The sequence below is a fragment of the Lepus europaeus genome, chromosome 2 (assembly GCF_033115175.1).
Source record: "Lepus europaeus isolate LE1 chromosome 2, mLepTim1.pri, whole genome shotgun sequence".
Taxonomy (NCBI): Eukaryota; Metazoa; Chordata; class Mammalia; order Lagomorpha; family Leporidae; genus Lepus; species Lepus europaeus.
The window spans coordinates 124,934,629-124,948,225 of record NC_084828.1 but is presented as its reverse complement, the minus strand read 5'-3'; the positions used below and the strand labels follow the sequence as shown (position 1 = coordinate 124,948,225).

At 40.9% G+C, this 13,597-nt stretch overlaps 1 protein-coding gene across 1 annotated transcript in view; it reads left to right on the top strand.

Moving 5' to 3' along the window:
- LOC133749197 (vomeronasal type-2 receptor 1-like) overlaps positions 1-8,685 on the top strand; it is a 28,048-nt gene extending 19,363 nt beyond the window's left edge. Inside the window, exons 5-6 of the mRNA XM_062178408.1 lie at positions 5,486-5,609; positions 7,703-8,685. Of these exons, the coding sequence (XP_062034392.1) occupies positions 5,486-5,609; positions 7,703-8,685 (1,107 nt within the window). The remainder of the gene's footprint in view (positions 1-5,485; positions 5,610-7,702) is intronic.
- Positions 8,686-13,597: the final 4,912 nt, after the last annotated feature.

The following is a 13,597-nucleotide window of genomic DNA, read 5'->3' as shown; positions in this document are numbered from 1 at the left end:
GGGCAACTGGGATAGAATCCGGCACCCCAACCGGGACTAGAACCCGGTGTGCCGGCGCCGCAAGGCGGAGGATTAGCCTGTTAAGCCATGGTGCCAGCCAGAAAAATTTTGTAGTTGAAAAAAATCTTTAAAATTTTATTTATGCCAGGATTTTGTGTCAGGTGTAAATAAGAACAAGATCAACTCAAGAGAAATGAAATATTCATGGTAATGGCTCTCCTTCATTTTATAAATAACCCATATGGCCTTTGGTTTCCATAGTGGTTTGCTTTCATTATTTCTATTTCATATCTCTATGAAAATCTTTTGAATAAAAAGAATACAAATTAAAATAAATAATAACATTTTTAGTGTATTTCTAACAGTCCCCACCAAGCTGTAAAACTGAAATACCCTATAAACTCAAATGTTAAAACGGTACTGCATTACACTTGCAAATAAATTACACAGTGACAGTTTATTGCTCTGAAATGTAAAAATAACATGTAAAATGACCTGTAACAACATTCTAAGTGTTGGTTCTTACAGGGACATAGAACTTAGTTATTACTAATAATACATGAATCACTAATTAAGGCTTGTTTAAGAAAACCCCCAGAATGTTTGTAACCATGCTCCTATAGTTCTGCACACAGCCTTCTAACTGTACTGCTTACATTCAGGTTAATCCTGGTCCAGGCCTTGGCTTCTACTGTGAAATAGATACCTCCAGGAAATATTGCATGGTTCAAGATGAGGTGTTGTTTAGTACCATACGCTGAAAATGGCTCAATATAAGTTAATTTAGAAATTTTAGTATATTAAGCTTTGTCACCAGTAATAATTTTTCTTTTTAATTTTATGTAGTTATTCTTTGTTTTCATTCAAAATCTTGTGCCTCTTAAAAGAAAATGTATCAAAATAATTCACAAGCGATATGTGTGTTTCTTAACAAGAAAAAAGTCAGTAAACTGTTCCAAACACAAAATCTGATTTTAAGAAAGTATGATAGAAAGTCTTAATGTAATTTCTTGATCTAAAGACTAGACTAATAAAGACTTCCTAGGTGTGGAACACTCAGGGAGAAATCCAGGAAGAGATGATGTTCTTAGGAGTATTTCATATGTCTACATGGTAGAAATAAAGTTTCTGACAAAATTATTTACTTTTACATTATTTGAAAGGCAGAGAGAGAAAGAGACAGAAAGAGAGAGAGAGAGAAAGAGATCTTTCATTTGCTGGTTCATTCCCCAAATGCTCACAACAGCTGGGGCTGTATCAGGCCAAAGCCAGAAGCTTGGAATCCACTCATGTGAGTGGCAGGTACTGGAGTAATGGAGCCACCAACTGCCAAATACCAGGGTGTGCATTAGCAAGCTGGATCTGAAGTGGAGTGGCAAGTACTCAAACCAAACACTCCAAGATGGGACCCAGGCATCCCAAACAATGACGTAACTGTTGTAGCAAACACCCACACCTTAGAAATTACCCATATGGGAAGCAGGATACACAGCAGACTCATAGAATGGCAGATGTACTAAATAGCACTCTGGCCTCAGAATCAGCACTTAAGGCATTCGGATCTGGCTGAAGAGCCCATGAGAGTATTGTAGGCATGGAAAGCCAAGACACCATGGAAAAAAAAAAAAAAAGAAGAAGAAGACCCAAATGAAAGATCTCTGTGAGTGAGATCCCAGTGGAAAGAACGGGGCCATCAAAGAAGGAGGTACCTTCCTCTGAAGGGAGGAGAGAACTTCCACTTTGACTATGACCCTATTGGAATAAGATCAAAGTCGGCGAACCCTAAAGGCTTCCATAGCCTTGGCAACTCATGACTAGAGCCTAGGGAGATTACTGATGCCATAAATAAGAGTGTCAAATTGTTAAGTCAGCAACAGGAGTCACTGTGTACTTACATCCCATGTGGGATCTGTCCTTAATGTGTTGTCTAATGTGAAGTGATGCTATAACTAGTACTGAAACAGTATTTTTACACTTTGTGTTTCTGTGTGGATGCAAACTGATGAAATTTTTACTTAGTATATACTGAATTGATCTTCTGTATATAAAGATAATTGAAAATGAAAAAAAAAACCTGGTGTTAAATTGGAAATTGCACAGAAAATTAATTTTTAAAAAATATCATGTAAGATCTCTGTCTTTAATGTTATTTAATGCTATAACTAGTACTCCAACAGTATTTTTCACTTTGTGTTGCTATGTGGGGGCAAACTGTTGAAATTTTTGCTTAATATATTCTGAACTGATCTTCTGTATATAAAGAGAATTGAAAATGAATCTTGATATGAATGGAAGGGGAGAGAGAGCGGGAAAGGGGAGGGTTGCGGGTGGGAGGGAAGTTATGGGGGGGGGGAGCCATTGTAATCCATAAGCTGTACTTTGGAAATTTATATTCATTAAATAAAAGTTAAAAAAATAAATTACCCATGTGAAAATAGTAACTAAAGTTGAAATTCAATGTGTTATCTTATATAGAAAATATTGTCTTTATTTGGAGATTTTTGCATAAAATTAGAATCTGATACTTTATTAAAGCAATGCGGTAGATATGTTAGTAAATATTTTGAAACAGTCTTAAAAATCTGTTTAAAAACTGCAGCATCTCCGTTTAATAGTTTTTGTTTAATTGGTGACTTTCTGTCAGTTTTCTAACCCACTCCTGCAATCTATTTTCTTTTCCCTAGTTCTGACTCTGTTAAAATTGTCCCAAGTTATGGGATGATTCCATGTACTGACTCTTATATTTAATATTTTATTTCCAACTTTTGGGGTGACTGAGGAGACACAGATTTTGTGTACTGTTAAAGTAATCTGTCGTGTTCTCTTAATGTCTCTGTTAAGTTTATTTACTGTTTTAAAGAGTTATTGATTTATTTGAAAGTCAGAGTTACACAGAGAAGGAAAGGCAGAGAGAAAAAGAGACGTCTTCCATCCGCTGGTTCACTCCCCAGTTGGTTGCAACGGCCGGAGCTGAGCTGATCCGAAGCCAGGAGCTCCTTCCTGGTCTCCCAGGCAGTTTATCTTGTTATCAGACATGATGGTTATCTTAATGAGAAAGGCCCAGAGGCCTAAAAGGGATAAATGTCTTACAAAATTGTGCAGGTGCTTTCAAAACTGTGTGGAATAAGCAAGTGCCTCTTCTTGTTTGTAAACTTGGGTATTTTGTAAACTTGGATATTTAAAGTCTTTTCTAATCCACAGTTTTGTGTTCTTCAAACATGCTAGAGTGGCATGATGGGGGGGCTTCCAAGAGAGGGAAAAAAAAACCCTTATATATTTAACTTGAAAGGCAGAGTTACAGAGAGGCAGAAAGAGAGAGAGAGCAAGAGAGAGAGAGATCTTCCATCTTCTGGTTCACTTCCCAGAGTTAGACCAATTCGAAGCCAGAAGCCAGGAGCTTCTTCCAAGTCTCTCATGTGGGTGTAGGGGCCCAAGGACTTGGACCATCTTCCATTGCTTTCCCAGGCCATAAGCAGGGAGCTGGATCAGAGTGGAGCAGTCAGGACTCGAACCAGCACCATATGGGATGCGGGCACCACAGGCAGCGACCTTACCTTCTACACTGCAGCGCCAGCCCCGAAACTTACATTTCAGTGAGGCATTGGTCAAGGGCACCAGATACTGAAGTGAGAGGAAGGAGGATGGAGCTAGACAAAAGGCCGTTAGATAGGGCAAGAAGAGTCTTAGGTGGTGGGTCGGAAGCTAGAGCAGAGAGGTTGAAAAGCACAAGGAGAACTCCTTCCAGAAGACTGGGTGGGGAGAGGACATTTGATTCATTCTGTGGTGATGATGTCATTTACCTTTCAGAATGTGAGAACAGTTGACTGTCACCTCTTCCTGTAATAGCTATTCCTCAAAATGTATTTAAAATTTATTTTTATACCTCTATATAAAATGATCACAGGGCCGGCACTGTGGTGTAGTGGGTAAAGCTGCCGCCTGTTGTGCTGGCATCCCATACGGGCGCCTGTTCGAATCCCAGCTGCTCCACTTCTGATCCAGCTCTCTGCTATAGCCTGGGATAGCAGTACAATATGGTCCACGTGCTTGGGCTTCTGCCACCCGTGTGGGAGACCGGGAAGAGGCCCCTGGCTTCTCACTTCAGATCAGTTCAACTCCAGCTGTTGTGGCCAACTGGGGAGTGAACCAGTGGATGGAAGACCTCTCTCTTTTTCTCTCTCTCTCTGCCTCTCCTTCTCTCTGTGTAACTTATTCAAATAAATAAATAAATAAATATATTTTTAAAAAATGATCACAAGCCTAACCATATGTATACATACTTCTGAAATGTTATATATGTAACCTAGTTCAGAGATTGCTAATATTTTATATGTTACCTAATTTAGATTTACCCTGAAAACTCAACCTGAAAATTCTGATTTCCAAAAATAAATATAAGTGCAAATACGCACTTTTCCAAGTGAATTTTTTATTACTGGAAAATACACTTTATCTCCCCTTTAAGTATGAAATTTTTCAGTAGATTAAGATGTAACAGATTCACAAAGCATACATTTAATCTGGGTTTAAGGTGCACATTCAGTTAGAATATAAGGGGAGGCAGTTCTGTGTTTGCTTCTGAGATTTCTAAACTCATGGAAGAATGAAACATTCCAACCTATGCCCTGTCTGCTCTTCCTATTTCTCTCCCAGTTTTTCCAGTGGAACAGATCTTTTTTTTTTTCCCCTCTCTTTTTCTTTTCTTTTCTACTGAGCATTCATGACACGTCTTTCACTTTAAGTCTCTTGGGATGACCTTGCTTGGAAGAGGCTCTCAAGATGGTTCTTATTTTTAAAAGATTTTATTTATTTGAAGGCAGAGTTACAGAGAGAAAGGGAGAGACACACACAGAAAGAGGTCTTCCATCTGTTGGCTGCAACAGTGGGGGCTGGTCCTATCCAAAGTCAGGAGCCGGGAACTTCATCTGGGTCTCCATGTGGGGTTGGTGTTGTGCTGCAGCAGGTTAAGCCTCCACCTTCAACACCAATATCCCATATCTGAACTGCTTGTTCAAGTCCTGGCTGCTCGGCTTCTGATCCAGCTCCCTGCTAATTCTCCTGGGAAAGCAGCAGAAGATGGCACAAGTATCTGCGTCCCTGCCACCCATGTGGAAGGCCTGGATTGCATTTCTGGTTCCTGGGTTCAGCTTGGTGCAGCCACGGTCATTGGAGGCCTTGGGGTCAGTGAACCAGTAAATAGAAGAGTCTTTCTTTCTCTCTGAAATTGCAAATCAAATAAATATGTAAATCTTTACAAAGAGAAAGAGCTGGTTTTACATTTCTAGAATCAACCACAAGATGGTCCTTTAGAAAAATTCCTCTCTAGACTGTGTATTGTTCTCTTTGTCTCTTGTTTGTACCCAGATGTTCAGTGCCTCTCAGCTATGCACCAAGTTTCCATGGAGATCTGAAGGGGAACTTTCTCAGCCTTGAGAGTGGCAGACACATAGTGCTTGCTTACATTTGTTGAATTTGTCTTTGCTAGATTCCCCATTCAGTGTGTACTGATCTATGTCCTCCTGGGACCCGGAAGGGGATTCGTCAGGGGGAACCGATTTGCTGCTTTGACTGCATTCCATGTGCTGATGGACATGTGTCACGGACGGCAGGTAGAGATGGTTGATCTTTCATTGTTTTGATTAAGCATGTATTGGCAAAGAGAGCCTTGAGAGCCTTCTTTATCAATGAATGTCAATAACTTATAATGAAAATCTCTATAATCCATCAAACCATTACATGTTGTGGTGAATATGAATAAATGTAACATTGAATTTCAATGCTAAAGCTGCTATAGTTTGGAAGAAACCTACAACCATGAAGTTGATAGAGGAAAATCCAAAACAAGATATAAGAGTAGCAGATTCATAAAAGGTAAAATTATAGATATAAGACATAAGAGTAGTAGATTCATAAAAAGTAAAATTATTTCATTTTCTGAAGTAGATTAAACATTATTTATGTTCCTAACTGGGAAAAAGGTGACTTAAAGTTCTATATTTTCCTGAATTATCTATAATTATAAATTACAAGATCTAGAATTTCATCCCTAGGACAAATGTCTTAACCCAGCAAGTACCAGGTTTTCAATTCTGTGAGGATTTCACCAGAATAATATTTATTTCAAAATTACCATAACTGAATATTCAATGTTCAATTTATAAGTATCCTATATATATTGCAAGTCTTTAGAAGTGTCCTATATATATTGCATGGCGGGGAAGGATGGGTTAAACTTACATACTCAGTTTCTAGGACAGATGAATTCTGTATCCACTGTGCTATGGATTCCCCATGACTGCTGCGGAAATGCTGCTCTTCATGGCCAGAATTTTAGCTGAGCTTGGTGTGCTGAGTTTTGTGAAATTAGTGAAGCAGGTTTTTTTTTTTTTTTTTTAGCTCTTCTTTCAGTCAAAGATAACAAAAATTGTACTGATCTTTTACCAAATGGCCTTTGATAGCAATTTTAAGAGAATTTTTAAAAAGATTTTATTTATTTATTTATTTGAAAGTCAGAGTTGCACACAGAGAGAAAAGAGAGAGAGAGGTCTTATATCTGATGGTTCGCTCCGCAGTTGGCCGCAATGGCTGGAGCTGTGCAGATCCACAGCCAGGAACCAGGAGCTTCTTCCAGGTCTCCCATGTGGCTGGGTGCGGGAGCCCAAGGACTTGTGCCATCTTCTACTGCTTTCTCAGACCATAGCAGAGAGCTGCATTGGAAATGGAGCAGCCGGGTCTCAAACTGGCACCCATATGAGATGCCGACGCTTCAGGCAAGGGCATTAACCCACTGTGCCACAGTGCCAGCCCAAAAAGAGAATTGTTAAAGTGTAGTTTTGTTTGTTTGTTTGTTTGTTTTTCCAAATGGGAAAGACACACAGTGCCATGTGAACAACACCCTGGGCTTCGAGTGGCTCAGTCTCTATGCAGAGGTGCATTCAAGTCCAGCTCAGGAGTACTGAGAAGTGATTAAAAGGAAGTTGCAGTCTTTCCCATATCTTTCAAAGAACATTAAAGAGAAACCTTGCCTAATCTCTCAAAAGCAGACCTTCGATGACTTGTTTTTCTATACCAGTGTTCTGCCTTGGAGCCCCTGCAGCACAGCTAACTGCCTCAAACCTCTGCTGGTCTCTGGACATGTGCTGGCTGCTTTTGATTTCCTTCTGATCCTCGGTGCTTCTCTGCCTGTCCCTCACATCTGTGTCAGAGGGTGAGGAGGGGAGACACTGGGAAGGCCAAGCCAGAACGCTCTTCCATGGGGCTGAGCCTGAAGGCAAGGCTGAAAACACTGGCGTTTGAATCAGCCTCATCCCGGTCAGAACCCTCTTGATTGTTTCTCACCAGTAGCTCTATTGCCTTGTGTTTTTTCCCCTCTGTCATGGATTGCTTTGGGTTTATGCAGGTACACACTTTCCTTTTCAACTACATAGTTGGACCAAAAGATGCAAGTTACTTGAAAAGGCTGCTGCAAGAAACAATGAAACTGACAAAAAAGACTGAATTTCCAAACTTGAAAACAGTTCTCCTTGTGTGACGTTACCTGCACTCTCTAAGTCCTTTTTATCACTCTCTCTTTTGAGACCTGACACATCTTCTGTAGGAATATGAGTCCTTGCTCTCTAGGCCCCTGACTGCTCTGGGCTGTTTGCAGTTGAAGGGAACAATTGATGCACTCACAGTGAATTCTCTGTTCTCTGTTTAACAGGCCAAAGGGAATGTGAACAGTGTGGTGAAGACTACTGGTCCAATGCAGAGAAGAGTGAGTGTGTGCTCAAAGAGGTGGAATTCCTTGCCTATGATGAGGCCCTGGGCTTCACGCTGGTCATTCTGTCCATCTTTGGGGCCCTTGTAGTCCTGGCCGTCACGGTTGTGTATGTGATCTACAGACACACTCCCCTGGTGAATGCCAATGGCCGCGAGCTGAGCTTTCTCATTCAGGTTTCTCTGACCATCACAGTGCTGTCATCCATGCTTTTTATTGGCAAGCCATGCAACTGGTCCTGCATGGCCCGTCAGGTCACTCTGGCTCTGGGCTTTTGTCTTTGCTTAGCCTGTATTCTGGGGAAGACCATTTCACTTTTTTTAGCCTACAGAATTTCCAAGTCCAAAACCCGACTTATATCCATACGTCCCCTTTATCGGAAAATCATCATAGTAATCTCTGTTCTAGTTGAGATTGGCATATGCACTGCCTACTTGGTGCTGGAACCCCCAAGGGTATACAAGAACATAGACTCTCAAAATATAAAGATCATATTTGAATGCAATGAGGGCTCTGTAGAATTCTTGTGCTCAATGTTTGGGGTTGATGTCTTCCTGGCCTTGCTCTGCTTCCTTACGACCTTTGTGGCTCGCCAGTTGCCAGATAATTACTATGAAGGAAAATGCATCACCTTTGGGATGCTTGTGTTTTTCATTGTCTGGATCTCTTTTGTCCCTGCTTACTTGAGCACCAAAGGGAAGTTCAAAGTGGCTGTGGAAATATTTGCAATCTTGGCATCCAGCTATGGCTTGTTGGGTTGTCTGTTTGCTCCCAAGTGCTTCATTATTTTGCTGAGGCCAAAGAGAAACACTGATGAGATTGTTGGTGGAAGGGTCCCTGCCATAGATAAGAGTATACAACTGACTTCAGCTTCTGTGAGCAGTGAGTTTAATAACACCACGGTGTCCACTGTTGTGGGTGATTAACGTTGAAGGGTATATGTCCTTCAAGGCTGCAATGGTGACATGTCCGACATACCCTTTCAAATTGTCCCTGTGGCAGTTGCCTGATACTCTGGGGTCATGTTGACGATTGTGCTCTGGTAGTTTAGTCTTAGCATGGTCTTTGAACACTCATGTTGTGTGATACACTTTGGTATGAATTACAATATTGCTTACTATTGAAGGATAAGCTATTTAATCCAAACATTTCAAAGTACTTTGGAAATAGAGGATGTGATAGGCACACGTTAGAAAACTATAGCCACAAGTTAGAGAAAAACTGACTCGAGTAGGTTTTTGTGGTTATGAGTATCTTTTCTAGAAGTTTATACTCAAGTCACATAGTGGGGACCAAAAGAGATATTTTGTGATCCATCCTGTTAACTCTCTCTAAATAGGTTTTCTCAGATCGAGGTAAGAATTACAGCTTCTAGACTTTCCCTAGGAGCAGGGAATTTGGAAGAGAATTATGTTTCAGAGAACTCAGGGCACACAGAGACTATTGAAGGAGCTGATAGACCTGCTCTGGATTTTCCTGGAAGAGAGTAAATGGTAAAGAATCTGAATCTCCAAACATTCCTCTGTCTGAAAGATAAAAACAAAGGGAATTTAGATGTCACCAAGGCAGTTATTAAGTGGACTATACAGTAAATACATGGGTGGCAAAACGATAAGCATCTATTCAGCGTTCAATCTTCCACGCTTCCGAGAGCTTGCCCCACAGCCTTTAGAATCGGTAGAGGAGAGCCTGAATCACAGCATGAAGAGGAGGAGAACTGCTCTTCTTGGTCCTTCATTCAACCCCAGGATTGGGGTACTTTGGAAAGGAGAGGACAGTTTGTTGAAGTCTAGAGTATTAGGAAAATGGCAATCAACTTCTAATTTAGTTATAAATACATCATCATGAGTGTTCTCAATGAGTCAATGAGTCACCTTGTGATCTAAAAAAGTAGGCTGAACCATGGCTCTTTTCTAGTGATTTGCTTTACTTTGAACTTAAATATTACAATTTAATGTAATTCAATTCTCCTCTGAGATGTTGATTATTGAACATAGAGTGTCTATAAAGTTTTGTAACTTCATCTGGGATCCATACAAGATCCTGTTTGTTATCTCCTTTCATATGACATGACTCAGCAACGCTGTCTCATCAGACTTGTGTTTTTTGCAATTATATTTTCTGATTGTCAATTGATTTGGGAAATTAGAGAAAGTAAATATTAAAAACAAGATATCAACAGAACTTGTATATTCAATGTTAGTGTTTACTATTTTGCTTTGCACAGCTTTTATCTAAAGTACTTGAGGTAGTCTCTTGTTGATTTGGTGCACATGCACTGTTACTGAAGATGGCTTAGAAATGAAGTTGAAATAAATAATACCTAATGGTCCAAAGATGGTGGTTTAATTTGTAGTATGGTTGTATTATTTGTAATTAATTATTTATTAAGTATTAAAATATTCTCATAACATTGAGAGATTTTTCTCTTTGAATGAATGTGTCAATCAGAAATGATTTCTAGTAAAATAAATAATGAAATCTCTGCCAGAACATGCTGCTGTGTAAAAGGATCTCATGTGCAGATACTTGTGACACTCCCTGCTGACGGTGAGCACTTGTTGGCAACTCCATGTTGGGCCCTGGGGAGAAGCTCAGAATTAATTTCAGGGCATTGCATCAACATTGTGTGGTTGCTGGCATGGGGAGGAGCATAAAGACTAATTGCTTGAAATAAAAAAAAAATGCAGAACAAGACTATACATAGGGCTGATCTTCACACATGCAGGATTGAAATCTTGTGGTAAATGGAATGTGTATCACAACTGCTCAAACCCACACAGTATTTCCTTGCATTAAGGCAAATAAAATTCCTGATGTAAAGTGAATACATTTTCAAAAAATAAAATCTGGTCCAACTTCCAGATGAATATGTATATTTTTTATTATTTGAAAGCAGAACTATGGACAGAAGGGAAAAAAACAGAAAGAGAGAGAATTCCCATCAACTGGATCACTCCCCAAATGGCTGCAGTGGCTGGGACTGAGCCAGGCCAAAACCAGGAGCCTGGAATTCCATTTGGATCTCCCATGTAGGTGGCAGGGGACAGAGTACTGCTACCGTCCTCTGCTGCCTTCCTAGGCACTTTATAGTAGGGAGTTGGATTAGAAGTGGAACAGCAAGAACTTAAACCAATGCTTCCTTGGGATGTCAGCATCTCTGATTGTGGCTTAACCCACTGTAACATAACACTATACCCACTAGATTAATCTGAAAACACAGCTCTGATTTCATCTCTTCCCAGCTTATCAACTCCCAGTGGCTCTCCACTCTACATAGCATGGGTCTAGCTGCCTTAATTTGACATTCAAATCCTTCCACATTGTTCTACCTTCCCTTTCAACATTTGTCACCTGCCATCTTCTTGTCCACATTCTTCTAATGCAACCAACTGAATTTCTACAACCTTGGGATCCTACCTCCTATGTTCTTGATTCCATGTTGCCCACACTGTTCTGTTTTACATCCAATGTTCTAATAGAAGTCCACCCAACAGCTCATCCATTCAACTATCCATCCATCCAACCATCTTTGTATGCATCAGATTCTGAGCTAGGTAAAGAAGATGTACAAAGACAAGGCATTATCCTGATCTGCAGGCCCTTGTCAACTTTAGGGGTGACAGATAATAAACCAACAATTACCCTGTGATGCAATAAAGCTGTGATTATGGTAGCATATAGGTGGACAGAGTATGTTGGGGTGAAGGAAATTTTACCTAGTGAGGTGACACTTGAACAGATTTCTGAACAAAAAAAAGGAATTTAACCACATGAAAGAAGGGTGAACTAATGATTGCATCATATCTAGCCTAGCGCTTTGAGCATGGTAAATTTCAACTTCCTTTCATTTGTAAAAAAAAATCTTGTAGAGCACTTTCTATGTCACTAGCCATTTTCTGCTTTGTTGTGGTTTTATGTCCTGTGTCTATCACTATAATTTATTTTTAAGCTATCTATCTATCTATCTACCATCATCATTTATCATCTGTCAGTCTAATCTCTATCTTTGTAGCCTTATCACCTGAAATACACCTTGCACAATGGATGGCTGAATAAAGTTATCAAAATAGCTAACCTCTCACCTAGTTGTCCAGGGGCAATGTTTCAATGGAAGATAAGGAGAAAAGTCTTGAGAACTGGAGCACAGCAGGGGTTGGGGAGAGTGGGAGAGTCTTTTGGAGAGAGGGGCCAGCTAGAGCCACAGGTACTGCAGCTGGGAAAGGGGGCAGACAGTGGAACTGAAAAGAAATAGATGAGTTGAAATGGGAATGAGAACTCTTGAGAAGACAATTCCATAGTATTCATTTGGCCATTTTCTCATGGTACTTTCTCCCCCTTATAATTACATTAAAACTATTTTATTTATTTGAGAGGCAGAGAGACAGTGACAGAGAAAGAACTTGCATTTACTGGTTCACTCCAAAATGCCTGCTCAACTGTTCCTCAACAAGGCTAGACCAGCCCAAGCCAGAAGCTATTAACTGCCTCTTAGGTCGTGCTTTGGGAGGAAAGTGCAATCAGAAGCAGAGCTGGAACTTGAGCCCAGACACTTGCCTATGGGATATAGGCATCCTAAGCTGTATCTAAACCAGCAGGTCAAATGCCCACCTTCAGATTTGCATTTTTGAGGAAGAAAGAATAAATATTTTCTGGACCCTCCCCTTACCCACAAATCCTTCCCACTTGTATGGAACACCTAAAGAGAGAGAAAGTATTTAGTATCTTAATGTAGAAATTTTTTTTTACAGGCAGAGTGGATAGTGAGAGAGAGAGAAACAGAAATGTCTTCTTTTTACTGTTGGTTCACCCTCCAATGGCCGCTGTGGCCGGCGCGCTGCAGCTGGCACATCGCGCTGATCCAAAGCCAGGAGCCAGGTGCTTCTCCTGGTCTCCCATGTGGGTGGACTTGGGCCATCCTCCACTGCACTCCTGGGCCACAGCAGAGAGCTGGACTGGAAGAGGAGCAACCGGGACAGAATCCTGCGCCCCGACCAGGACTAGAACCCAGTGTGCTGGTGTTGCAGGTGGCGGATTATCCTGTTGAGCCATGGCGCCGGCCATTAACGTAGAATTATTAACAATTTATGTAAAAACTTATGTAAAAGATCTTTGGGAATTCACTTATTTACATATTTGGAAGATGGATATTTATCTCCCCTGATATTTTTGGAAAATCAGTTTGGACATGAGAGGTGCAATGTGAAAATCTGAAGAGACTAGCTATTTTAGGGTAGGTTAACTCTTTGAACCATCAACTCCTAAATGTCAGTGACTCAACAGATCAACAGTAAGAGCACACTTGCTGGCTTCCTCCAGGCAGGGTCTCAGGAATGCTGCTGGATATACTCTACTTGCCCATTTTCTTCTTTCCCCACTCCATGCCATGACTTCTATGGACTGCATCCCATGGACTCCCTTGTCTGTGGCTTCTAGTAGATTTTGCCGATGGGAGAATCCCATGGGAGACTGGAAGCACGAGGAGAAGACACAGTCTTTGTTGTTGCAGCCACGGCTCATTCCTCCATCCATGGCCTCTCTCCTGTGGCAACAGCTCTTCCTGGGGGACACGTATGCTGATCTGGCCCCTTTTGCTTTTATACCTGGTTGTGATAACAACTTTGCACTCTTCCTAGCCACCAGTTTCCATCAGCCTTTGTTAGATGCCTAACATTGCCTGTTCATGTCAGTAGTCCCTTCTTTGCCTTCCCTCTCCTTTGCATATGCCAGCTATTTCCTGCTGGCCCCTGACTCATCCAGGGATCCATGTTCCTTTCATTTTATGATGCTTCCATCTTCAATTCAAGCCTCACAAGGTTCCTGCCAAAAGGAAAGAGT